General features: G+C 44.4%; 3 protein-coding genes across 6 annotated transcripts in view; 1 reads left to right on the top strand and 2 right to left on the bottom strand.

Annotated features, from left to right (window-relative positions):
* Positions 1–415: 415 nt before the first annotated feature.
* On the bottom strand, positions 416–15,778 carry GNPTG (N-acetylglucosamine-1-phosphate transferase subunit gamma). 2 transcript variants are annotated; one of them, XM_029577625.1, is made up of 11 exons: positions 15,538–15,778; positions 11,889–11,943; positions 10,096–10,163; positions 9,326–9,380; positions 9,111–9,194; positions 8,172–8,265; positions 5,805–5,919; positions 5,251–5,333; positions 4,542–4,667; positions 3,867–3,948; positions 416–2,317 (listed from the first exon to the last, which is right to left on the bottom strand). In XM_029577625.1, the coding sequence occupies exons 1-11, from the start codon at positions 15,602–15,604 to the stop codon at positions 2,190–2,192; spliced, it is 957 nt and encodes a 318-aa protein (XP_029433485.1). In that variant the 5' UTR covers positions 15,605–15,778; the 3' UTR covers positions 416–2,189. The 2 variants fall into 2 exon arrangements, with proteins under 2 accessions (XP_029433485.1, XP_029433486.1); XM_029577626.1 differs by having other exon boundaries at positions 416–2,314; positions 15,538–15,777.
* Positions 15,779–15,831: 53 nt separating this feature from the next.
* Positions 15,832–22,039, top strand: TSR3 (TSR3 ribosome maturation factor). 2 transcript variants are annotated; one of them, XM_029577628.1, is made up of 8 exons: positions 15,832–15,882; positions 16,073–16,183; positions 17,879–18,021; positions 18,372–18,588; positions 19,431–19,624; positions 20,368–20,538; positions 21,452–21,515; positions 21,619–22,039. In XM_029577628.1, exons 3-8 carry the CDS (start codon positions 17,895–17,897, stop codon positions 21,788–21,790), a joined length of 945 nt encoding a protein of 314 aa, XP_029433488.1. In that variant the 5' UTR covers positions 15,832–15,882; positions 16,073–16,183; positions 17,879–17,894; the 3' UTR covers positions 21,791–22,039. The 2 variants fall into 2 exon arrangements, with proteins under 2 accessions (XP_029433488.1, XP_029433487.1); XM_029577627.1 differs by lacking the exon at positions 15,832–15,882 and having other exon boundaries at positions 16,028–16,183.
* A 1,587-nt stretch (positions 22,040–23,626) lies between these two features.
* BAIAP3 (BAI1 associated protein 3) overlaps positions 23,627–26,200 on the bottom strand; it is a 152,129-nt gene continuing 149,555 nt past the window's right edge. For both annotated transcript variants that reach the window (XM_029577623.1, XM_029577624.1), the window contains one exon: positions 23,627–24,479. In XM_029577623.1, the coding sequence (XP_029433483.1) occupies positions 24,376–24,479 (104 nt within the window). In that variant the 3' untranslated portion in view covers positions 23,627–24,375. The remainder of the gene's footprint in view (positions 24,480–26,200) is intronic.

Genomic DNA, 26,200 nt, shown 5'->3' with positions numbered 1-26,200 from the left:
ATTTAGTTTCCACTCACTATCTTGCTCCTGGATCAGTTTTTATGCAAAAGAAAGAGACGTCAAATCCTACAAAACAGTTTTAAATATATCTATGAAGCCACCATGACACAGGGTCTTTGATGTAGGAAGCTACAGTAAATAAAGAAAGTCTGGACAGCTGAAATAGTGTGGGTTGGCTCTCTTGTAGCAGATAACCACCCCCCTCCTTCCCCACTGCTTAAAGCCTAGTTGTAGTCCAAAGCTTTCCTGCATGACCCACTTTTGCAGGTTTAACACAATGGCTTTCCCCAACTCTGTCCAAGAGTGCTAGTGACCTGCTCTTTAATATATATCCACAGCTATTACAATGCACCTCTGAGCCTGGAGCCCAAATATTCTGAAGTGCCTCCTACACTATTAAACTGCACACTAAAAATCACTGGCATGCTGTGTAGTAATACCACAACTTTTATTGCAGATATCTTAGAAAATAAGACAGTACTGTGTTTACAGCAAAATAGGTCAAACTTTAGCCATATTTCAAAATCCTAATTTAGTTCTATGGATCCTTTTTATGTTCTAGAAAGAATATTCTTACTGAGCTCCTCCATATGCCACCTGCAATGTTGCTTGTACTCTTACAGATACAGCTGAAATGTTTGCAGCGCCATCATTCAAATTTTAACTTGTGCCAGAGCAGGCTCTTAGTTTGTTTTTCATAATGTTGCAGCTTTGAATAGCAGTTGCTTCTGGTTAATGGAAAATGGTGGCAAATTAGGAAATGACGACAGCAGAGTACTAGCATAAGCCCCTGGGCCAGTACACAGACATGCAAGGCTAGAGCCCCAACTGGGAGGTGTGGAAGTTACTTCTATCAGAGGCTAGGTACAGTTCATAGTAACGTACCCCCAAATCTCCTGTCCATACCAGGGTCAAACATCTAGCCCGTACAAGCACCCTCCTACACCAGTTTACTTTGATTTCTGCAGGGGTGAGACTGTATCGCTTGAGTCCTCACGAGTGCAAACAGGAATAACAGAGCAACTGCAACCTGAGCTAAAGATTTCAGTCACTCTAGAAAGAAAAAAAAAAGCCCCTAACATGCAAAGGTGGGTTAGTGTGTGGTTGAAGCTCTAGTGTACAGGGAGGGAGAGTCTTAGATTCAGTACAAGCTGCATCACTCAGGGCTCAGAAAAGATTTTTTATGTAACTTTCCCCCTCATCTTCGCTACTACTCACAATACGTTGATCATGTTTCACAGTTGCAAGCTTCAGCATGGAGGTGAAACTTGCATTGAGTGTTATTGAGATGTTCCTAATGCTTAAATCCTGAGCCAAGTTCCTGTTCCTTACCCTTAGGGCGGACAGCAAGAACTCTCAGTCCTTTCATGATCTCTCTTCCTGTACAAACAAACTAAATGCTAATCAGTTCCAAACTCCTAGTAAGAGGGTAAGACTGACAAATATTGTTCAAGCCTTCCTTTTCACATAAGCCAAGGGTAGCTGAAGCTTTCTCCAACTGTGAACATGTCCATGACAATTACAATGGGAATTAATCTACAGTACAGTGACTGAGAAGGCCTGGAAATGTCTACTTCCAAGGGGTTGGTTGTAGGCTACGGCATTAAGGCAAAAGGAGAACAGTGTTTCAGCTTTCTAGCAACAGCATCTCTCCCACACCCTCAAGCCCCATCTCTCTCATGTGTCAACTGATTTCTTTGCTACAGCCTTGGAGAATATATTATTTTAGAAAAAAAAAAATTACTAGCAGGGAATCAGCACATTAGCCCCTGGGGAAGGGGGAGTAGTACTCTGCTCTGTCCTCTTACACCTTCCCCCCCCCCCAGTCTGGGAAAGCATGAAGCAGAGAGCAGTTATCTGCTAAAGGAGAGTTGGGACTGGGTATGGGTCCTGAGTTTCCAAGAACCTGACAGCAAACAGCCCTCTCTGCTCCCTTTCCCCAACCCTTACCCTCCAGAGGAGGACATGGTACAAGGAGACAGATGAAGCAGGGGGCGGTGGAGAGGGCAGCAAGAGTCAAAAAGCACACGGCTTCCCTGGTGCTATTTACCCTGAACACTGCTCTCATGCTTCCTCATCCATTAAGTCCATCAGGTATATAACTAGCAGCTCATACTCTAACAGCAAACAGTTTCCTTCTTATCCCTAAATCTCAAACCTATGGCTCAGTTGACTAAAACCAAAGCAGGTCATTTGCCATCAGTGTGAAGGTTTTCTTGCACCCCTGCATCTCCTCGGAGGTGGCTACTTCCTCTTGTTCCATTCACAACAGGTGCAGCTGTAGTAATCTGACTCCTATTTCCATTTGTAGTTTCTGCTAAAATAAAGGGAAAAGATATTACAACAATGTTCCTCATCCTAGCAGAAGGGCTGCCCTAGAAAACCCCATCCAACCTCCCAGGGCTGTGGGCTTTCTAGAATCCTATTCTTTGCTACAGCATCCGTCGCTTCCGTCACCATTTCTACTCGCGTTTCCAACAGCTTGAGATCCACTCTCCCAAAGGCAGAGAAAATTACCCTCAGCAGACAGCCCAACCCAGGCTGTACTGCCGCTGAAGGAAGAGCGTGGGGGGGGGCTGCTACTTTTACTGAGTGCTCCTGGATAAGCACCACCTTTTGTTTAAATTGTTTGTTTTAATTTTGTATTTTAGTATGATGTACTGGTTACATTTTAATTTTACATACTGCAATTCACCTAACACCCGTGTCTGCTCTAAGAAGCTTTACTTATTAAAAATATTTCTTAATTTTTCAAATGACCTTAACTATGACATGGAGCTGCAATGTTTATTTTGTACTTATGTGCATTTGGATACTTTGCAATCTACTTCGACTGATGCATCAATCACTGCAGCTAGAATATAAGAATTTTAAAATGGATTTTAGAACCCGGACAGGTTGTCTTCACCATAGCTTGAAAGATTGAAAGAATTCCGGGCGCTGCTCTCTCTAGTTTAGAGGGTGATGCGCACACTCCTACTCACCCTATAGAATATTGAGGATATCACAGCTGGAATAAAACTATTCCCAGCCCTTCTCCAGAACACCAGCCTTGGAACCCAATTTGCTTTTACAACACAGACGGGAGGACTCGATTTGTTTGGAGCAAGTGGGAATGGGCTCAAACACAAAGCCTGCGTGAGGCGCGTGCTGAATCTGGCAAGTTTCAGCCAGAGTTTAGTAACAGCACCAGGATCTTAGAGCAGGGCTTCCCAAACGGGTCCTGGGGACACAAAAGGAGATACATGAACATACACTGGGGTAGATTTGTGCGTGCGCAGCCACACGCATGTTATAAAAGCCAGGGTCTGCGCACGCAAGGGGGTGCACCTTGCACACCAAGCCCTAGGGGAGCCCCGATGGCTTTCCCTGTTCCCTCCGCCCCCCCAGCCCTACCTAAACCCCCCCCTTACCTTTGTTTTGTAAGTTGCCCCTGCCTCTGGCCATGCCCCAACCCCCAGGCCAGAGGTCACCGAGCCTATACAAAATAGGCTCAGCACACGTAGGGCTTTTAAAATCTGCCCCACTCTTTAATGTGGCTCCTGCCTATTCCCTGTTGAGACCCCTGGATCGGTTAGGGGAGCCCCGTCTTAGATGTTCTACTCTACCATCCCGCTGCAGCTCTGTGACCTTGGCCAAGCCCCATCACCCTCCATCACCCTCAGGTACAAACTTAAGATCGTGAGCCCTCTGGCGCCAGAGAAGTAACTACAGTACCTGAATGTAATCCACTTTGACGTGCAAAAAAACAGAATATAAATAACTCTGATAAACAACTGAGTTTTCCTCTCTCTGTACTGGGCGCTTTTAAAAATACCTCCAACAGCAGGCTAACAACATAAGCCTGCTGCAGTGAGATTACACACCTGCTCTGCTTTCATGGGAAATCCCATGCTGCGTTAACAGACCTTCTAATCTCCTTATTTCTTTAGATAGTTCCTCATATTCCTGAAATAAAAATAAAAGACAGTGTTTGGCAAAGTGGCACAGTAGAAGTGGAAAAATATATCCCTTTTTGTTATAAACCTAAGACCAACTGAAGCAAGCAAGGGTGGTGCAATTTAAGATGAAGGGAAGTAGGATGCATGCAGCAGACGCCCACTGGAAGTCCCGGACTGAAACGAAGGGAAGTAGGATGCATGCAGCAGACGCCCACTGGAAGTCCCGGACTGAAACGAAGGGAAGTAGGATGCATGCAGCAGACGCCCACTGGAAGTCCCGGACTGAAACGAAAGGAAGTAGGATGCATGCAGCAGACGCCCACTGGAAGTCCCGGACTGAAACGAAGGGAAGTAGGATGCATGCAGCAGACGCCCACTGGAAGTCCCGGACTGAAACGAAGGGAAGTAGGATGCATGCAGCAGACGCCCACTGGAAGTCCCGGACTGAAACGAAGGGAAGTAGGATGCATGCAGCAGACGCCCACTGGAAGTCCCAGACTGAAACGAAGGGAAGGAGGAATGGAATTGGGCAGACTAGAGGGGCCTTCTGGTCCTATTCTCTCGTTTCTACGACTGCGGAGGACTGAACTCTTTCCAGACCTTGTTGCACTTCTCCAAGGAGCCAAACGTGGTGGCTTTTGATTTTACTTCTTCAGTCTCTTTTCCTGCTGTTGCCTTCAAGTATCCTGCTTCTTCAAAAAGTGCTTTCAACAATTTCTTGTACCCCTGGAAGGACAAAATACAAAGATGGCAGTGAAAAGTGTTTTACAAGGAAGAGGCCACTGACCTGCAGAATGCATTTCCAGTTCGTCTTGCTGTACTTAAATATTCATGAAAGCATCTCTTCCAGCCGAGAGAGAGAGCAAAGGGAGAGGGAAGGAATAGGCCCCTAACTTTTGAAAAATAGTACAAGATGTATTTATTTTACATGACCCTTTTTCTTGGCAGGAGTGACCTGCGGCATCAAGCTTCTGTCCTGGCTCCACGCCGTCTGCCTTGAGTGGTAGTGACGAGCCAGGCCCTGAAGCAGTGAGCTCAGAATCGTGTGCAGTGTCGGCACCAGCCCTTCGCCTAAGAGCCCCAATAATTTCTTGGACCACACACAAGCCGACGTTCCTGGTGGTGAGCTACATCAAGGGCTGGGCCCAGGTAGTCCCAGCGCCAAAGAGCCTAGAAACCCCTCATTCCCTTTTGACAGCACTAGCCCCATTCATGGTCAGGATTACCAAACATCCGTAAAACAACTGTATGCGTATATGAGATTTTACTATTTTCTAGCACATTCTTAAGCAGATTACATTCTACATACCTGTTCAGTAATCAGCTCATCATAAAAAGCCTGTTCTAGGTCATCCCATTTTCTCTGTAGTGGTTCAAGCAGTGTTGGATAAACTGAAAACACCAGGCAGAGCTATTGTAAAAGCAGAGTCACATCCAAAATCACAACCGTTGATTAATGCTTGGCTCAAAAGACAGCAGCATGACCGGCTCTGCAACTCAAACACAGAGCTATGCAATGCTACGGCTGGCGGAGCCCACAGGGTCTGCCCAGTTTCAATGCTGTAGACCCTGGTTCATCTCGGTCTTTCCTTAATAAAACCAAACCTACATAGAAGTCATTTAGTCTGTACAGGATGCAGAAAATCTGGTCTGAAAGCTAGAACCAGGCTATAAAATGCTATTTACAAAAGCGTTCAAGAGCATATTGCAATGCTTTTGCTCCGGCTGCACGTGTATGCACACCCATCAATGGGGGGGCTAGTAATACTTTTCAGGATATGCTCCAAGCCTCCTTCATTTGAAAGCACATGGTGGTCCTCATTTTATCACTTTTATTAACGGTGTCCAGACGTCGTGCCTCACCTAGCAGGGAATGTGGGTGGCAAACCAGAGGAGTCTCGAAGGTCATCGAGTAAATGCAGGTAGTAGGCTCTGACACTTGGGCCAGTTTATTACTTCTTCCACAAACAAGAAGAACCTGCAAGAAAAACCACAGGATGGGTCACTTCTAGTCTTGGGCGACTCCCACAGAAAACTGGAAATTACCGACTAAAACGAGCAGCTGTTAAAAACACAACATTTGTCCCAGCCCCATCTGTGATCTTTGCTGGGCTGAAACCTCACAGAAGGATTGTCAGATGGACAGAATGGTACGAGAGCGCTACTGCTATGCCGGGGTCCGAATTCCTAGTCACATGTGGTTCTACGCACCCCCCACACAGATACACACCAGAGACAGTCCCTGCTGCCTTGCTTGAACTGCAGGCCTCAATACCTTGGTGAACTCTCAATATTAAATCAGTGCACAACAGGACTGCCGCTTTCTAATTCAGGAAGTCTAAGGCTGACGGCTAGGGCACTGCAAGTAGCTCCACACAGGTTGCACACTTCACAAAGGCCTATGAATTCAGAAGTGTTTTGATTCCATGAATTTGCTGGCATATCTGCCATATCTCTCTCGATCTGATGAAAAATGTCATGAAGACAAAAGAAAGAAAATGCTAACTTCATATTTTTTTTTTTATAAAATGTGGACAGCTCTGTACATTCTGGCTGGCGGAGGGAGGATCGATAGTAGAGTTCCTACTCAAGCCATAGTCCCATCAAGAGAGAATTGCAGTTCCAACTGTCCTGGTTTTTGATAAGGCTGCAGCCACAGCTCTCAAGGACCACTGCAATTTGCTGATTACAGGCAGTTATTAAAATCACTCACTATTATAACATGACAGCAGCAAACTAAAGTGGCAAAGCCCAATTCTAACTTGCGTTGATTGCTTGGACGAAGTTTTGTAAATGTAGTGATCGCATCGTAGACACATTAAATGCAGACACCAATGTTGTGACTTTACAGCAAATGCAGAGATCTGGCAGTTTTGAGTCAGCTCTTCATCTTTGCTTGTACACTGTCTCAAGACCAACACTGTCCAGAGTAGCAGAGACCGACTGTGTATCTGTCCATAAATCCAATAACACAATATACCGATAGACCTTTATTATTATGTCTAATTTAGCAGTGTTTGTCTATTTTAACCTTCATATGTAAATTTGCTGTGCTTTACTTTTAACTTATGTATGTATATTTGTAAACCGCCTAGACGGACATGCAAATGTCTTATTGTTTGCGGTATATAAACATTTTTAAATAAATAAATAAATAAATAAATCTGTCCTCTTTAGGCAGAAACTGAACAGTAAGATACAATGCTTAAATGCCTGCACTGGTGCAAATTCTGTGGTACTATTTTTACCTGCACCAATCAAAGCAAAAAAAACTATACAGCTTTGCTTTGATTATTTTGCCAGAGAAAAGTAGCAGAGATTTACACCTGTTTATTCAAGCAAAACAATGCTGTTTTGAAAAACCAGAACTGCACTTCCCTGACCTAACCCTTCCCGCAGGAATGCTGCCGCAGCACACTGTTGTTGAATGTACACACTTTTACCTGCATACATGGTGGGCACTTTTCAAAAAGCTATTTGTTTTATCATGGAAAAGGCTGTGAAAATTGCCCTCTGTGTAGAGGAAAGAATTCTGCATTAACTGCTATGCTATACAACCAACTAAACAGGTGTTACATCTTTTTCTTTAATAAATAGCAGGTATGGACTATAAATTGATCAATACGTTTTGTGAAAGAAAAATATTTCTGTGCCAGGGGTTATTTCCTGTCCACCAGGGAATTAGGAAATGATCAGCACCAGAGGACTTAAGGACAAGGCCTAACCAAGTTTCCAGTAGAAGTAATGAGGCCTATTTTGTGGGACATGCGTGCGTGTGTCCACACATCTATGCGGCTGCACAAGAAATACCCTTTCAGGATCCCCTTGGACCCACAGATACATTGAAAATGTGGCATGGAGAGAATAAACACAAAAGTGAAGGGAAGACGCAGACATGCTAATCTCATTAACCTTCCCTATCTAACGTAGGTTAAAAATCCACTATCACTGCAAAGTTGTGTTTTGTTTTGTTTTTTTTTACCCCCTGTAAGCCTAGAATGCAACACAATGCTACTATGAAAGCATCTCAAAGCCAACTTTCAGGTCCGTAGTGTTGCGGTACTGCTGTAACCCCTTCCTGTGTTTTCTTGGTCTCTAGAAATAAATTATGCAGCCTAACTCATTCAGGCAGTCTCAAACAGTCCATAATCCGACAGCTTGGTGTTCACTCGACCATGCAAATTACTTCGCATTCTATAAAACGTAAAATGGTTTACACGTGCGTCGTACCTTAGTCTGCCTGTTCTTGTTTCCACAAGAATCTCCTTCCCTCATCCACATGCCAACAAACGTGCTGTTCTCAACTGCCCACTCCTGCCAGATTCTGAAATGCAGCAGAAGCACATTTCACTTTATGTTTTCTTGAGAATGAAGGATGCCATTAAACAAAATATTAAGAACATAAGGTTTGCCATAGTGGGTCAGACCAGTATCCAGGTCACAAGTACCTGGCAGAATCCCAAACGGTCAATAGATTCCAAGCTGCTTATCCCTGGGTAAAAAATGGATTTTCCCAAGTCCACTTTAATAATGGTTTATGGCCTTTTCTTCCAGGAACTTGTCCCAGCTTTTATTTTTAAACCAGCTACACTAACAGCTTTTACCACATTTTCTGGCAATAAATGCCAGGGTTTAATTATGCATAGAGTAAAAAAATATTTTCTTCTATGTCTTAAATGTACTACTTCATTGCATATCCCTGGTTTTTAGTAAACAACCAATTTATGTTTACCTGTTCATTGATTTTATAGACCTCTATCATATTTCCCCACAGCTGTCTCTTCTCCAAGCTGGAGTCCTAACCTCGTTAGCCTTTCCTCATAGGGGAATTGTTCCATCCCCTTTTATCATTTTTGTTACCCTTCTCTGTACCATAATTGCACACAAGACGCAGTCATGCCATTGTACGATACAGAGGCATTATGATATTCTCCGTTCCTTTCCTGAAGACTGGAAGGCACTGCTGGTACCCAGAGGCCTTAACTGAAATGAAGTTTTAGCATCAGCCGTACACCATGGAGCTGACTAACATGCAGAATGTTTACTGCTGAAGCCAGGCTGAAATCTCTCTGGATCTTCCCAACGCCACATGTATACACACGGGAGCAGGAGGCAGGAAAGGCCTTTAGCCAACAAGCTCTATCAAGAAAGAAACAAGACCATTCTCACCCTAAAATCCCACTGTAGGCATTCCATCGGAAGGACTGCTCGTGCTGAGTGACATTATGAAAGGGACAAAATTCATATTTATATCTGTAACATTAAGAAAATATTTTAGATTTTCGGCATGAAAAGGGATCTTTAGCTTTTTTCCCTGTACATAAATATGAACAGCAAACTAAAAATGTTTAACACATTTGGAACATTAAAAAAAGTTTACTTACGAGGATTCCACCAAATTGAAACACTTTCCAGCAAGTCTGGTGAGATGGGAGGGCCCTGGAAAACAAAGATTACCAGGCACACCGCAGGAAAATCATTAAATATAGAGAGAGAGAGTCGCCTCTGGCATCACAGTAAGACACAAAACCCTCTGAGCAGTAAACATTTAACGAGCTGCAGGAATCTCTCTCTCAAAACCGGGACCTAAATTTCAGATAATGCCAAGAGACCGTTACCCCCCTGGTGTAGGACTGCTTTCATCTCACCGAGATGCCCAGCAATCAGCCCTGACGGTGTAAGCCCCATGAGAAGGAAAGGGTGGATTTCACCGGGAAAAAGTGCCGCTCAAAGTGGAGGAATCTCTCCAGTACAAACGGGAGTGCTCCAGAGCGGTAAAGGAACTTGTCTTCTCCTTTTACTCAAAATTCTACTTCATTTACCCTCTATTTCCTTGTATGTTTACTAAATCCTCTCTTTAAAAGCAAAGGTCTGAACCCGATTCTACATTTAATGGGCTTGTTCTAATGAAAAACAGAATCTTTAACCATTAACAGTTCCTCTAAACCTGCCCGGGCTGAGGAGGGGGTCGCTTTCACTCTCACAGCTGTACCTGGCCCCGGCCCCTTCCTCACTCCTCCCAACCAGGGTAGTGGAGGATGCACGTGGCCCGACAAACCCTTCGGTCAGTGCGCAGGCCGAGGTCTGCCCGACTAAGCAAAGCAGGAGGCATAATATTATCTTCCCCCCCCCCCCCCCACAGCCAAGCCAATACCTGAAACTGGCGAGGGCTCCACGTTTGGTTGCAGTTTGCTTGTCTGAGGCAAAAACGGATTGTTCAACCTTTGACAGACAAGCAAAAGAAAACCATTAGAAGTGCTTCAAATAATGCAGACAGAGTACAATGCAATAGGCTAGGGAACTGGAAAAAACCACCAAAACATTTTATTTTATACTGGGGCTCACGCTGCTCTGTGCATTTAGCTGAAATCAGGTTTTTGGTAGCTCCTCCTGTCCTTTCCAGCTCAGTCAGAACCAGGCTGGGATTCATTCACAGCTCCCTGAGGATTTCTCTTGTGTTAAGACATACTAAGATAAACAATTAAACATGCCCATGAACAGAAGACAACTTGGCTTCTACATGGGACCATGAGGCCCCCATCTACCAACAAAAGTGGCTGTTGAAGGAGGTGTGCTGCCTGCCAGGAGCCCAAACTCGCTGGGGCCATCTGACCTGTACTCCCTGCTGCTGCTCATCCAACAGGTAAGGACCCTAACTTTCCTGAGATGAAGAAAAGAGATTAAATGATACTGAGAGTCCTGCTGGAGGAGGAACAAGCTATAGGTTTGTCTTGCCTTTCAGTCAGGGGTAAAGATATGGCAAAGCATAAACACATCAGGGCTTTGGGGTTTTTTTTTTTGGATCATAGAGTGGTATCTCAAGAAGGTTTGCAGATCAGAGGCGAGATGTGCCTTACAAGGAACGGTAGGATTATCTTTGCCCACAGACTTTTTAAACGTATTGAAAAGGGATTTCAGCTAGATTCACTGGAGATGGTGACAAAAGCCTATAGGGTAAGCAGAAGACGCAGTGACTAGACTGAAGCACAGAAAGGAGGAGGTTTTACAGCGTTCCAGACTTTATCAAGTGGATGCACTGAAGCAAAAGGACGGAGCTAAGTGAAAAGGAGGATCAGAAGAAAGCAGACACTGTAAACACTTTTGCAGGAACAAACAAGACTAACTGGACTGACAAAGGGCTTCAGCATTATTCCAGCAGACACAGAACGTGAGAAAAACCTTAGGGGCAAATTTTAAAACCTGCGCAACCCGGCGCGAACAAATCTACGCCCGATTTTATAACATGCGCACGCAGCCGCGCGCATGTTATAAAATCCAGGGTCGACGCACGCAAGGGGGTGCACAATTGTGCAACTTGCGCACGCACCAAGCCGCGCAGCCTGCCTCTGTTCCCTCCCGCCCCCCGCACCTTCCCCTCCCCAACCCGCCCCCCCCAGCCCTACCTAGAACCCCCCCTTACCTTTGTTGAAGAAGTTACACCTGCCTCCTGGCCGCCCCGCCCCTTTTTGCAAGCCCCGAGACATAAGCGCGTCCCAGGGCTTGCGCGTGCCGCCGAGCCTATGCAAGATAGGTTCGGCGCTTTTCGGGGGGTTACACGCGTAACCCTTTGAAAATCTGCCCCTTAGTGAATTCAACCCACCGATGTACAGAGACAACATTTAAATTTACAATAATGCTACACATACTGATGTACATAAAGCAGCAACTGCAGGGCTGTTAAAATGAGGTTTTCATAACCACCTAAGAACACTGGATGACAATGCAAATGTTTGCAACAAAGAAAAACAATGGAAATGATCCCTGTTATAGCGACATTAAGAGACTTCAGGTCCTGCTTTATCTGCACATGACAACACCTGAATGACACCCTCTTTGCTCCCAGAACATGCTGTAAGAAGTCTAAATTGTGCACTGTCTGAAGAACTAAAATTCAGGTTTGTTTTTTTTTATATCTATACATATCACTTCTGCGACTGCACCACATACCCAAAACTATTCGGTTCTTCAACAATCTTCATCTTTCCAGATGACACCTGCTGAGCTGTAAAAGAATTGACAAAGTAGAAAAGACTTTGTTTGGCTGCGTTTATCAAATATTACCATTCAGAAAAATGTTGCAGAAAGTACTTATACCAGACTTTAACTGAAGCAATAGTGCCTTCAGCAGTGAGGATCATCATAAGATTACTGTATCTTTAATTACGTCTTTATAAACGATTTTTCTCTGGATGTCAAACTATCTCATATACTATAATGGCAAATAAAGATAGACTACTTTGTAATAGAGAGACAGAGCAAGAGATATTTATAAAAAAAGGCTTGAATTGATTGGTTGTGTTGGTCTGTGGCCTCCAGATGGCACCTGGAACAGTAGAAAGTGCAATGTGCAAAAGACAGTATGCTCTGTCTGCAAAACACTGTCACAGACACACATGCACAAACTGTTTTTAAACAGACAACCCATGCAACGTTGCATATTTGTATTTATTACAAATTATTAATCGCTTAACACAAAATAGGCCTAAGCGATTTACAATAAAACAAGCATAAAATTATTGACGAAACAGTAATGTTTGCGAAGCCCTCTTACACCTCCACAATGAGCCAGACAGGCATAGGTGCAAAGAGGCAGCTGCACACAAGCTCAATGTAGCATGCATGCAAGTTCGCAGAAGTTTACACAACCGTGCAGAAGGAGAAGCCTAGTGGTCAGAGCAGCAGACTCCAAACCAGGGAAGCCAGGGTTCAAATCCACTGCCACTCCTTGTGAGCTTAAGCAAGTCATTTCATGCTCCATTGCCTCAGGTACAAATTTAGATTATAAGCCCTCTGGGGATAGGAAAATACCTATCCTACATGAATGTAATCTGTTTTGAAAAGCAGAATGTATAAATCAAATAAATAAAAGCGTGCACACCCGCATCCAGAAGCACACACACATGGTTGCTCATGTACACAGCCCAACACCTCCCCACCCCCACTCAGAAGTACCAACACAGGCTGCTATAGACCAGACTACCCAAGCAGCTCCAGGCACTTCTTGCTGGTTATCATATGAAGTATTTTATATTTCACCAATTAGCATCTCATAAAATAAATGCGTTTATTTAAAGGTCAGCCTCAAATAAACACATGCCAAGTGGCCAAGAAGAAGCAAAAGTTCAGATACCAAGAATAAAAAAACATAAGACCCCATTCCTCCCTCTCCTCCCCCATTTCTGAGACTAAAACACTAAAACTGAAGAAATGGGAGGAGCCAGCAGAGCAAGCAAGAGCCGAGAGGAAATCCACTGCGCCATCAAGGGGTCCATCCCACTAAATCTGAGAGGCATCCAGTCTAATACATTATCAATACACATTGGTTGTATAAAAGGGGGTCAGGTATTCATACAATGCTAATACTCATATCTCAGGGAGACTATTTTCTCAAAATCATGCTTTCCCCAAATTCTTGCAATCCATCCCTTGTTTTACTCTTCTTAGCAGGTGCCAAGCAGACAAGTGTCTTCTCAAATTCAAGTGTGGCAGATCCTCCCGGTCTGGCCACTAGATGCCTCTATCATTGTCCTTACAACATACTTAGTAGGAGCCATCCATCCCTTCAGGCCCTCCCCACCAGGAGCTTTTGGAGTGGGCGACTCAGTGTTATTTAGCCCAGCCTTGTTAAGGCTCGGGGTGGGGGAGTTCAGTTAGAGATGACAGCTGCAGAGACAACATATATTTGTTCCATATTCTAGGAATTTTCTTTTTAGAAGAGCTACCTCACCATGCACACACCTTGCCAGAGGGTCCCTTCTTATGATTTACAATGAAACAGACTTTTAAGCCTGATACTGGGCTCTCTTCAGGGGACCAAAGACCTGTGAGCCTACTCTACTCCCTAGGCAGGCAAGCACCAGTGATGGATCCTGTTGCAAGAGATTGTGGTGGTACAGAAGCTCTCCAGATTAAGATTTAAAGCATTTTTTGGAACTTAAGAGTAGTGAGGAGGTTTTCGGATCCTCCTTCCCCACTGGGATTGCAGTGCTGAGAATAGCCTGATCTTTCCCCACAAGAGAAATCCCAGAAGTAACAACTGAGGATAAAGGAACTGCTGAACCAAAGGAAGGAAGGATAAGAGAAGGAGATCCCATCATGATCTCTACACAACAAGGAACCAGGACACGCTGGGTGTCTGAGGGAAAGAAGCTCTCTAAAGATAGGATTTTTGCAATATAACGTGGACCCCTCCACTAGGATTCCCACACAGCCACTGGGAGAGTTGTGCACATTTAAAATCACAATGGACTTTACCCAGAGGTCTGTAATAAACATAGAAATGACAGCAGAAAAGGACCAATAATCCATCCAGTCCGCCCAGCAAGTTTCCCATGGTAGTATATATCACACCATAGAGGTTACCCCCATGTATCAATCAGCTTTACTTATGGACTTGGCCATAGAAGCAGTCATGTGCTTTTTCCTTTATGTCAGCGTAACAGTAACCCAGATCATGGAAGTCATGGCCCTCTGTTGTCATCTGAATCAAATTTCTCTTATTCCCTTGCCATTTAAGTGGGAACAATGTTGCAATTGCATTAAAAGCATCAAAGCATATTGGCTTAGGTTAGTAATCTCCATGCCTTTTGCTAAGAGTAGTAACCACCGTACCAGCAAGTTACCCCTCCTGCACACTTATCTCATTCTGTCTTCTAACCTTTAGAGATCCACAGTGTTTATCCCATGCCCCTTTGAATTCTTTGACTGTTTTCTTCTTCATCACCTCTTCCAGAATGGCATTCCAAGCCTCCACCACCCTCTCCGTGAAGAAATATTTCCTGACGTTGGTTCTAAGTCACCCGCCCTAGAGTTTCATTTCATGACCCCTAGTTCTATTGTTTTCTTTCCAACGGAAAAGGTTTGAAGTCCATACATCATTGAAACCTTTTAGGTATCTGAAGGTCCATATCATATCTCCCCTGCATCTCCGGTCTTCCAGGGTATACACCTACCCACACAGAAAGAAACCCTGTAACTACAATCAGATGAACACTTATTTTGAACAAATGGACTTAATGTGTTTCCCTAGAAGTAGGAGTATGTTAATAAAATCAACAGAATCCAGATTTGTACATTTATTAAACTAGTGTTATTTATTAAGCTTCATATATCGCTTGAATCTATTGATTCAAAATCACAGGCACCTACAAACTTGTCCATCTATTGACAGTTCAATCTATCAAGAAAATTCCTTAAAAGTTTGCAGCATACATGTTACTAAGGCAGTTTTGAGCCGAGTATGAGGTAAATAAATAGGAGGAGATCTATTTTCCATGTTAGACAGATTTTTTTTTTTAAAGATGACCGAATTATGAAAACATTAAAACTGGGTGATTGGACAGTGGCCTTGATGACTGGCGCTACTGCTCACAGTTTCTGTGCTTGTTACCATGCAGTCAGTGAATGCGCCCGAATTTCTCGGTGTGGGGTAGCCGCCGGCTCTCGGGCAATATCCTGCCGTTTGCCGCGAGGCTCGTCGTTGGGGTAAAGTTCCCAAGCCCACCCGCCCTGCATGCTGGAGTCTCCAGCGGTTTTGGTCCGTGGCCCGGTGAGCTCAGAGGATACATTGGGAGCACTGCGGCCGGTCGTTCCCTACCGTTCAGCACAAACAGCAGCAGCAGCAGCTCCCAGCGCCGGGCGCTGGCGGCCCTGCACACGCCCATGCCCGGCTCCTCAGCAAGCCGCCTGACAGGCGAGCAGCGACGCTAGCTCCGCAGCCTCTGCCCGGTGACGCTCATCCCCCTCAGCGCCGCCTCGCGAGCAGGACGCGTCAGCCCGGGACTCAGGAGTCGCCGCCCTCGTGATGGGAAGGGAGTGCGGGGCATCTTGGGATAGAAAGTGACTGCCGGGAGTGCGGGGCATGACGGGATAGAAGGTGGCGTGCGGGGCATGACGGGATAGAAGGTGGCTGCCTGGCGTGCGGGGCAGGACGGGATAGAAGGTGGCGTGCGGGGCATGACGGGATAGAAGGTGGCTGCCTGGCGTGCGGGGCAGGACGGGATAGAAGGTGGCGTGCGGGGCATGACGGGATAGAAGGTGGCTGCCTGGCGTGCGGGGCATGACGGGATAGAAGGTGGCGTGCGGGGCATGACGGGATAGAAGGTGGCGTGCGGGGCATGACGGGATAGAAGGTGGCTGCCTGGCGTGCGGGGCAGGACGCGATGTTGCCTGGATTGGCTTCTGTCTGAGGGCTGCCTTAGAAGCCTCCTGATCACTCGGTTTCTTGGTAGGGGGGAAGTGAGGTAATCGCTCCCGAACGGCTTTTTTGCTTATTATTACATTGCTGAGACCATGGATACAATAAAGGAATGCCCTCTTCTTCCACTTGCCTATTCTCGAACAAATACCTAAGGCTTGATTCAGACTCCTGCTGGGCCTTTTCCATTATTTACTGAGTCCTGCATTTATTTGTGCTTGCAAACCCCTTAATGCATATTGTACATGGTTTGAGGACATCACCAAGACAGTATAAAACTGTAGTGTAATGGTTAGAACAGTGGGCTATGACCCAGAGAACCAAGGGTTCGCATCCCAGTGCTACTCCTTGTGACCTTTGGTAAGTCACTTTATCCTCCACTGTCTGAGGTGTAAACTTAGATTAGTGATATAGTAATGACTGTAGAAAAGGACCAAATTGCCCAGCAAGTTTCCTATGGTATATCTGCTGCAGTGTGTAAGCTACCCGTATCTTTCTCATAAGGATAGCAACTGCTACTCGGTGCCCCCAAGCCTTATGATACAGGTGGTAATATTTACAATCAAAACCAAGCAGCTGTCAAACCCATACATTACTGCTAGCAATGTTTTTACTGGACAAGGAGTCTTCTTGATAATTCAGATAATGCTACTTGAAGTTTTTTGCTTTGGGACTTGGCCGTAGAAACCATCCTGTGCTTTTTCTCATGTCTCCATGTCAGTACCCTAGACCGTCAAAGTCAGTGCCCATGTTGGTTGTTGTCTGTATCCACTTCTTCTCCTCCAACCCCCCCCCCCCCCCCCCAACAAAGCGGGGAACAATGTTGCAGTTATGTCAAAAGCATCAAGGCTATTGATTGAGGATAATAATCCCCGTGCCTTCTGTTACAGGTTGTAACTGCCGCTCTGTGTAGGTAACCCCCATGCACCCTGTTTTCATTTCCATCCTCTAGAGTTTAGGGATCGATTCGCAGACCCACGCACATGGATACACCGATTTTATAATGTGCGCCAGATTTTAAAATCTGCGCGTGCATGTGCAGATGGCCCACAACTCATGTGCACAGGGAAGGGGGTTTTAGCAAAATACGTATGGTGATGCAATCGGGCCTCCCCAGTTCCCTATCCCTAACCCTACCCTTCCTACCTCTTCCCCTCTCCTCACTAACCCTATCTATCCCTAATTTTTATATTTTAATACGTACTGCTTCTTGGGAGCAGAAGTAATTGTGCGCCGGCCGGCTGCCAGCGCGTGCTTCCCTAAAGCACTTGAATGTAATCCGCTTTGAAGTGCCTAAAAGCGGAATATAAATAAATTAATAAATAGCAAAGTTTGACCGCTTTTTGTGAATAACCATAAGAAAGGCATGTCAAGGAGACGTCAATCATTCTCTGCCTTGAGCAATCTTGCCTTGCAATGCTCTTCTGCTCCTTCTTTCCCTAACTTTTCTGTTACACTATTTAAAAAAATATTTCATGAGGGGACTGTTGTTGTTTCGAAGAATTAGGGGTTGTACCAGCAGATTGTTCAGCACCACTGCGTTGTAAGCATGCCCTACCCCCTAATGAAATCCAGGAGCCTGGATTATTCTGACGGAGAATATTAGCAATTTTACCAGCCTTTAACGTAAAACTACACACTTTTGAAATTTTGGAGGCAGCTTTATTAGTGGCAGATATATATTAAAATGCATGATGATTACAGGCATGTTCTAAAACATTTCCATGTTTTTAATTAATAGCTGTTAAATTTATGCTATGGATCGGAAGAAACATCTACAGAAATCGGAGAAGACGACAGCAGCCAAAGGAAAAGAAGCGAGACGTAAACGAACACCAAAATGCCTGGAAGCCTTTACTGAGGAAGTTCACGATGCTCTGCAAGGTCAGGAATGGCTGAAAAGTCAGTTTTGCATTTGAGTTTGCATAGGCAGCAGAGCAAATGATTACTAGTTTCGAAAACGGCTCAGAGGCAAGTTTAAACCTTCAGTCTGATTTGATGATCTTGGGTAAATGACGGTGTGCTTCTCGTTACCCATCTGCAAATGCGTAATAATATAATTGCTCCTTCTCCATCAGAAATTCGCAGTTCCCTGGGAGGTTTTATGCACTTTTCTGAAATACTAAAATTATACTTCCTGTTGGGATCCTTTCTCACTGAAATATGCCACCTAAATTCAGATTACCATCATATGCAGCACTTTTAACTTTTCTTTTCTGTGCATTTTTTCATAGCCAGCCTTCAGGAAGATGCAGCAGATATAGGAGACCCTCCAAAATTTAAATTCCCTTGCCCACTTGCCATGTGGGAGCTCAGTCATTGTGACCCAAATCGATGTACAGGAAGGAAGCTGGCTCGCAAAGGTCTGGTCAGAAACCTACGAATTAATCAGAGCTTTAGTGGGATTATTCTGAGCCCCATGGGAACTCAATATGTCTCTCCTGCAGATAAGTATGTTCAGAAGCTTCTGGAAAACTAGACACACAATTACAGGATATAACTTTCAAACGAGTCAGAGTGCGCTGTAGCTAGGACCTGTATATGTCCGTGAGATACAGTATATGTGAATGTATGTTACAGTCTTCAAAACACTTGAGATTGAATGCAGAATCGGACCCGTTTCTTATGTGCTGTGCAAGCGCCTCTTGCAAAAGTAAATTTCACTGCGAATCCAGCCTTGTCTTCTGAAACAGGAGCGTGTTATTTCTGCTCCGGCGAGACCTCCCTGCCGCACTTTGATATTCACGGTGGTCCTGTGGCCAGTTTCAGTGTACGGCCATAGATGTGGAGAAGTAATAGTCCAGAAAAGTGCTTGAGTGTATCCCCTAGAAAGCAGTACTTTGTGTTTTATGGCCTCTGAATAGGAGTTTGTGGGTTTCTGCTGAATGGTAATTTGTATGCAGTTTCAGCTTTTTTGTTGTGAATTGTGCTTAACGATGCTGGGAATAGCCAGTTATGTGTTGATCTGTAGATCATTTTTCACCTCTTAGGTTTCCTAAATGCGCAGAGCCCCCATTACATTTAAATGTGCTTGGTTTGCTAAAATGCTTTTTAAAGGCACTTTCAATGTTGATATTGTTATCACAATACACTGGATGTTTTCCAAAACTTGCATCCTTTCCATGACTTTCTGATACTTTATCATCCTAACTTAGTCTTCCTTTTCCACGGCATTTGTCATATGAAAGTCAGCGTCCATTGCCTGAAAAAAGAGAAATGCATAGCTGAAGCCCTTGCCGTCACACAGCGGCTGGGGTGTAGATGCATGGCTGTAATGCAGATTCTGTTTTTAGGCAGATCGTTGCGGACTGCGGCGTTGCTGTAATAGACTGTTCCTGGGCCAGGCTGGAAGAGACGCCGTTTGCTAAAATGAGGGGCAGCCATCTCCGGCTGCTGCCATTCCTAGTGGCTGCAAACCCTGTTAACTACGGCCGCCCCTGCAAGCTCTCCTGTGTGGAGGCGTTTTCTGCCACATTCTGTATTGTCGGTAAGCAGATGGGATGGAGGGTAAGGAAGGGAGCCCCTGTAGGCTTTTTTTTGTCAAGGTTTTTGTATTCTTACTCCTGTTATTTTCTCATAGAGCTGCATAATCTGGACCTTTAACAGACTTGTATTGTTTCATTTCATCTGAACATCAAAATACTCCAAGAAATTTATTTTGTTATTATATATTTTTTTTACCAATAATAGTTTAGCATTGGGAGATAAGGCTCTACCCAGTGTGTCCTTTTCCTGTTCTGACTCTGGGGAAATGTCACTTCTGTGACAGTAATAGTATTGGACCTTGTTCTGTCAGTTTATCTTGCATCACAGTCTCTGTTCTGATGTGTTTATAATGCAAGCACTTCTCCGAGCTGGGGAGTATGGGGATCCCATTTTTACCTCAGCTTTTCACAGTGCTGCCATGGTCCAACCAGGGTTTTCGGGGTTTGAACTGATCATTATCTTGCTCTGAGTGTTGCTGAGCACAAGGAAGAGCTCATCCAGCTGGGTCTAAGCTTACCCCTGTGTAGTATTTTAATCGTATTCACCTCGTCGCAGGGTGTGACTTGGAGTGCGCACTCTGTAACCTGGGTTCGAATCCCTGGCATTCCGAGTCCTAGGTTGCAGACTCCATACTGCTCTGCATCTGCTCACGTCCTCCCACATCTGGAGCACGTTTCTTCAAGAATATGACACGTGCAGGCTTGGTGTCGCGATTCCTTTTAAAATGTGTGCTTCTTCTTGCAGGCTTTTCAGAACTAGCCACAATTCTTCTGAGGAAATTTAAATGGGGAAAAGTGTTTCTGGACCTGAACAAGGACTTGTTGGAGAAATATGCAATGTGTCAAACTGTGGAGGAAGTGATGCAGGCTGAAAAGGACTTTTTAGCCAATTCTCAAGAAGAGACAGAAGAAATAGGTATGGATTCTAGCTGCAACGTAACTACTGCATTCTGAGTTTTATAAAATAGACCCATCCTAGCTCTTTGTCTATCCACACGACAATATGTACATTATGGAATCTCTGTTCCTGTTCTAGTGATATTAGTGTTCATTTACAACAAGTGCTGTACCGCTGATGGGTTACAATGTTAAGCCTGAGAGATGAAATCTTGTGCCCTGAATAAAGTCAGCTTTTTTGCAGATCTAGATTTGATTCATGAGCTTAACTCTGCTCCTTGGCTGAACAGAGGCTATGGAGGCAGTGTTCAGAGCCAGGAGGGAGGAGTTCCAGCCATCAAACAGTGCCACCTACTGGCCAGGTTGAGCATACGTTTGCATACCAGGGAATCCCTGGACTCACTAAATGAAAGGATGAAGTGAGTTATAAAAATGGGGGAAATTGCCAGACAGGTGCAGATGAAGGCTCGTGTCACTGTTGCACCCATTGTGGTATGTTTTGATTGCGTTGAAAGCCCAAAGGTGAAAGATGATGATACTGGGCCAAAATCAAGAAATCTTGTGTTCCTTAAAAAGTCATAACGTTGTAAAGCCTCTTGTAATTCTGACGCTTGAAAATATCATTTGTTTTGGGGCAAGATAGCAGCTGCTGTTGCTGAACTTTCACTTGTGGGGGGGTAGCCGCTTAGGATAATTGCGTACGATAAATACAATTACAAGAGAGTGATTTGGACCCTTGCTTCATCTTTAAAACGTTACAGAAACTGTGAAAAATGCCCCAAATCCAGAGCAACTCACCTGAGCAATGCTGGCAGTGCCCCCGATTGATGTCAGCACAACGCCCAGAAGCTCAGCCCAGACTCCCCACTTTCCAGGAGATGGAGTTCCTGGATCTCCGCCCGACGGTAACGGTTTTCGTTTTTTGTGTTTAGATCCATTTGATGTTGACTCGGGAAAAGAATTTTTCAATCCTAACAGGCAGATCAGCTCTAGAGGGTAAGCAGATCCCTTTCGTAGTTGCTTCCAGAAATCGGTGGCTTCTGCTTCTGTGCAAAAATGGTGAGATTTCTTGCCTTTTTTTTTTTTTCCGGAATGAAAGCGACGAGGACGAACACAGTGACGAGGACGATGGTGACATCGGAGAAACACAAGAAGGTTCCGAGGAGGGGGAGGATGGAAACGGCGGCAGCGCAGAAGACGAGGAAATGCTTGGAGCCGCGGCCAAGAAACCGGTTATTTGGAAAGGAATTAAAAAGAGGCTAAGGGATTGAAGGACTTGGGAGCCTGGCAATTCAGACTTTCCAACCGCCGAGGTCAGGATATCCTCTGAAAATGGCCTAGGAGTAAAATAATGCTGCATCCTTAAAATATTGCTTCTCTGTTCTTATAAGATCTGGTGAAATGTCTGCCAGGACCAGCCCTGGTCTCCTGTAGCCACGTGGCTTGTACAGATTTCCTTATAATACTCCCAGGTGCTGATATTTAATATACTTTGCATCATAAATTCTTCTTTTCCACTCTTTGGTTGTTAGATTGTTTTCACTTTCTTTGGCCCTGGGGGTTATTGTTACGTACCATGTTTCCTTTGCTTTTCAGATTTAAGTTACTCACATTGCAAACGACACACACCAGAGCCTGTTGAAATTCAGATTTTGTCATCACTGTATTGGTGCGAATATCAGATTAAACTGAAAGCTGGACCTGAACTTGACGGTGCCTTGTAACAGGCATAGTCAGGTTTGTAACATACAGTGTGAGGCTCTGAGCCTGGAGCTCTGCCAAGGTGCTAATTCTAACACCTCCAGTGACAACTTCTGCTAATTAATACATGAGAAATCCCGCCTCTAGATATACATGATTTCTCTTTCAGGCTTTACATCTAAAGACAGGATCTTCAGTAGTCTTGAAATTTCAGGTACCTCATCATCTTTGGACCATTCAAAGGGAGCCAGAGCGCTGTTGACACTACTCATATTTCCTTGCATTTTATTTCAGAATATACATATGCCCTATATATGGTGTAAGGCATCTGTAAATCCTTCAGCTTTGTTGCTCCAAAGCACTGACGATGCGAGCATTGGTTGAGGTGTGGGGCTCTGCCTGCCGGCCTGAGGAGAAGATCTGAGTCTGGGATTTGAACGGTTTTGTCACGCACAGTGTGTAAACACTGCTGCTGAGACGTCGGGCTGACCCTGCTGGAGAATTATTGATTATGAATTATTTACTTGTAATACCACTTTTTAATGGAATACACCACTTAAAAGTACAGTATTTCAAAAAGATTTGTAAAGTCACTTGATATGAATGTAAGTTTTATTATTTTTGCTGGAGGCCTCTGAGGGATATGAGGACTCAAAGCAGTGTCCTGAAGCTGTCTCATTTATTCATTTCCAAATATTTATAGATGCTCTCTCCATTTTTTATTTATCAGGGCAGTTTACAATAATAAAATATAAATAAAATATAGTAAAAAACCCCATTTCAACAGTTCATAAAAACAAGGATTAAAACAACTACGTATCTTGGCTTCTGTGCCTCATGGGATTTCATATGTCATTCTGAAAAGCCATGTTCTTAAATCTTTTTGAAAGCCTTTACTTTCTGGCTTCGTATGGAGGGTTTCCAGCATCGAGTTCCATAATTTGGGACCTGCTACGAAGATCACACAATCTCTTCCTTCGCTTAGATGAACGCTTCTTAAAGAAGGAATATTTAGTAAGCCTTTGTTGGCTGATCTTAAAGCTCCTTGCGGCATATGAAGATGAAGAGCTGCTCCAAGCCAATTAGAATAGTCGTGGTCGATGGTTTTATGTATCATGAGCAATATTTTGTATTGTAGTGTTAGTAGTCAGATCGTGCCTGCCAGAGATTTAAAAATCTTTTAACTTAGCATTCTGTCCTCGGCATCCTTTAAATACAGCCTAGCAAAGACCCAGCTAATGTCTGTCTGTAATGCTACATGCTAGCAAAGAAGTGTACTTAAGAAATAACTATGACTCGGCCTACTGCTGACGCCGATGATCGAATTCTGCATCAGGGTAGCCTTTGTGTAGCCCCGCATACTACGTAAGGCCTGTGCTGTACAGAGAGAAGCGACAAAACACCACTGGTGCCATCTTTAAGGAACAGAGTTTGGCATTTCACATTTTATTAGATGTAAAATACAAATATAAAACATTGTAATCAAACATGTAAAATGTACTTTACTGCGCCTCACTCAAATTCTTCAGGTAAACAACGTTTTTCAAACATCAGGTACACTGAAATGACATCAGGACTGATAGAAAAATAGAGGTGGGGTTAAGGGCTGGCTGAATTTCATTCAAGAGGGGACAGAAAGTCGAACTGAGCAACACTTCAGTAGTGTCACGGAGATAGCCTTGCAGCGTTGTGCAAAACGGGAGCTCCCACGCGCTGGCCGGAGGCAAGGGCATTCCACGGTCGGTAAAGTTGACATCTTGATTTTGGCTTTTGCTATCCGGATCACATCGATTATACACACAACGATAGGCAGGAATCCCCGTCGAAAGCTTATTCTGATGAAGCGTAAATCATGTTAAACACAAAAGAAACGATAATACCAGGCTCCACTTGTAACGTCCAGCGAAAGGCTGACACTAAAACATTACTTTTATCGGGTAGCAGTGGGAACAGAAGAAGGCTTGTAAAATTAAATGATAGCACTTAAAAACCTTATCACAATCACTTCGTCGAAGAAGCTGTGGAAAACGTTTGTGTCTGATAAACGGACGTTCCTTCAGCAATAGATAACGAACATTTCAGGATACCAAATGAAAAATTTTTTTTTTTAATTTTTATTTTTTCTTAATGAATGGCATGTGCTACCCTGTATGCCTTATTCCTCCTCTCCCATGTATTTCTCCATTTCTTTCAGCTTTTTCACAAAATCCTGGGCTTCTTTGTCCATTCTTCCATCTAGCATCTTCAGTATGGATTTCACTGAAAAACAAACAAAAATCAGTTAAAACAGCGAGAGCGATTTAAAATGTTTTGTTTTTTTTTTTATTGCTGGCGTTCCTCTTTGGCCTCCAGACACAGTATAGAACGGATAACGAGTGCAGGGCAGAAGAGTTTTCTTTTGTCCCCCGTTATTGATAAACTGTACCTATCCTTCATAGGATGCCAAGCCGTGTACCAGCCCAAGTGAAATACCCAAATCTTGACCCCCGACCCCTATGTTAGGGTTGGCTATATTCAGTCCTAAAAAAGCCACAAACAAGCCTGGCTTTTAGGATATTCACTATTATTATTACTTGGATTTAATACCAGACTTTGTGAATACAAAATTCACTCTATAGTGGTTTTCAGCCTGTTAAAACAGAATACAGAGGTTGCTTGCAGCTTCACAATAAAAAGGTGCATAACCTAATTAGAACAGCAGCAAAAGTCACATTACAACTTGACACAATATGCATCAGATATACTTACATACAATGGACATTGTGCATGCAAATCTATGTCATGCATATTCATTGTGGATATCCTGACAACCAGCCTTGTTTGTGGCTCCTGAGGACCTGGGTTAGCCTCTATGAAGTTGTATGAAGCACTGCTAACCAAAGAATTGGGCTGGCACTGCAGTCTATTTTCCAATATATATGTCTGACTGCATTTACAGACTTGCTATGAAAGGGGAGGTGCTATTGCTAGGCGACGTCAATCTGCCTGATGCTGATTGGGATGTTGTCTTCTTGGAAGCAGGGAGGTCCTGCCTTGGCTGCAGGGAGAACGGTTCAGGCAAGTGGTAAAAGAACCGACACACGAGGGGACAATATTGGACCTGCTGCTTATAAATTGAGAGTGATCCTGATATTATAATGGGGATTCAAGGATCACAGGATGGCGTCGCTCACGATCAGAACACAGGCAGAGGTGTTTCATTCAAAAGGTGAGGGTCCTGGACTTGCAAAAAAGCAAAACTTTATTTAAGATGGAGAATATTGCAAGGGATAAGCTAAGGGACGGGCAATGGTAGGACCGCAGCCTGCCAGCGCCATCTGGGTCCATTCCCATAGGGGGTACTCTAGGCTACCAGGGGGAGGCAGGCCTGGTAAGGACTGGGTGGGGGGGGGGGAGTGTGATTGGTTACCAAAGGGGAGGGGCCTTTATTACATTGTTTACATATTTCTTTGGCTGCCTCATGTTGCAGCAGGGATGTGAAATAGGGCATCTCAAGAGTTATTCTGTCCACTAAGGCCCCTGGGGCTGCCATTAAGCGGTGGTTTTTGGGAGATACTAACCTACGTTATTTTACCATGGGATTTACCACAACTTATTAACTCCTGTATTTTCAGCCTCTGAGCAAATGACTGTAGCTTAGAAACGTAGAAAGGATGGCAGAAAAGGACCAAATGGTCCAGCCAGAGTCTGCCTAGCAAACGTAAGGTAGTAACTGCCGACACATGCGTGTTATAAAATCGGCGCATCCGTGTGCGTGCGCCGGGAACCGCGCACACATGGATGCGCCTGCAGATGTTTTAAAATCGACCCCCTAAGGGAGGTAATCTTCATGCCTTCTGCTAAGGGTATTACCTGCCGCACCAGCAAATTACCCCCGTGCATCCTTTTTCTATTTCCAACCTCTACCCTTTAGAAATCCACGGTGTTTATCCCATGCCCCTTTGAATTTTTTTGACTGTTTTCCGCATCACCCTCTCCGG

This window comes from Rhinatrema bivittatum, chromosome 14, assembly GCF_901001135.1.
Source record: "Rhinatrema bivittatum chromosome 14, aRhiBiv1.1, whole genome shotgun sequence".
NCBI lineage: Eukaryota > Metazoa > Chordata > Amphibia > Gymnophiona > Rhinatrematidae > Rhinatrema > Rhinatrema bivittatum.
Note: the sequence above shows the minus strand (reverse complement) of the source record. Positions and strands in the feature narration are given on the sequence as shown.

Coding starts and splice junctions, on each gene's coding strand:
- GNPTG (XM_029577625.1), bottom strand. CDS start 15,604: ATGGGCGTGTGCAGGGCCGCCAGCGCCCGGCGCTGGGAGCTGCTGCTG. Junction 9,195..9,325: donor TTCAATTTGGTGGAATCCTC/GTAAGTAAACTT, acceptor TTAATGTTACAG/ATATAAATATGAATTTTGTC. Junction 5,920..8,171: donor ACAAGAACAGGCAGACTAAG/GTACGACGCACG, acceptor TTTTTCTTGCAG/GTTCTTCTTGTTTGTGGAAG.
- TSR3 (XM_029577628.1), top strand. CDS start 17,895: ATGGATCGGAAGAAACATCTACAGAAATCGGAGAAGACGACAGCAGCC. Junction 20,539..21,451: donor AGAAGAGACAGAAGAAATAG/GTATGGATTCTA, acceptor TTTTGTGTTTAG/ATCCATTTGATGTTGACTCG. Junction 21,516..21,618: donor AGGCAGATCAGCTCTAGAGG/GTAAGCAGATCC, acceptor CCGGAATGAAAG/CGACGAGGACGAACACAGTG.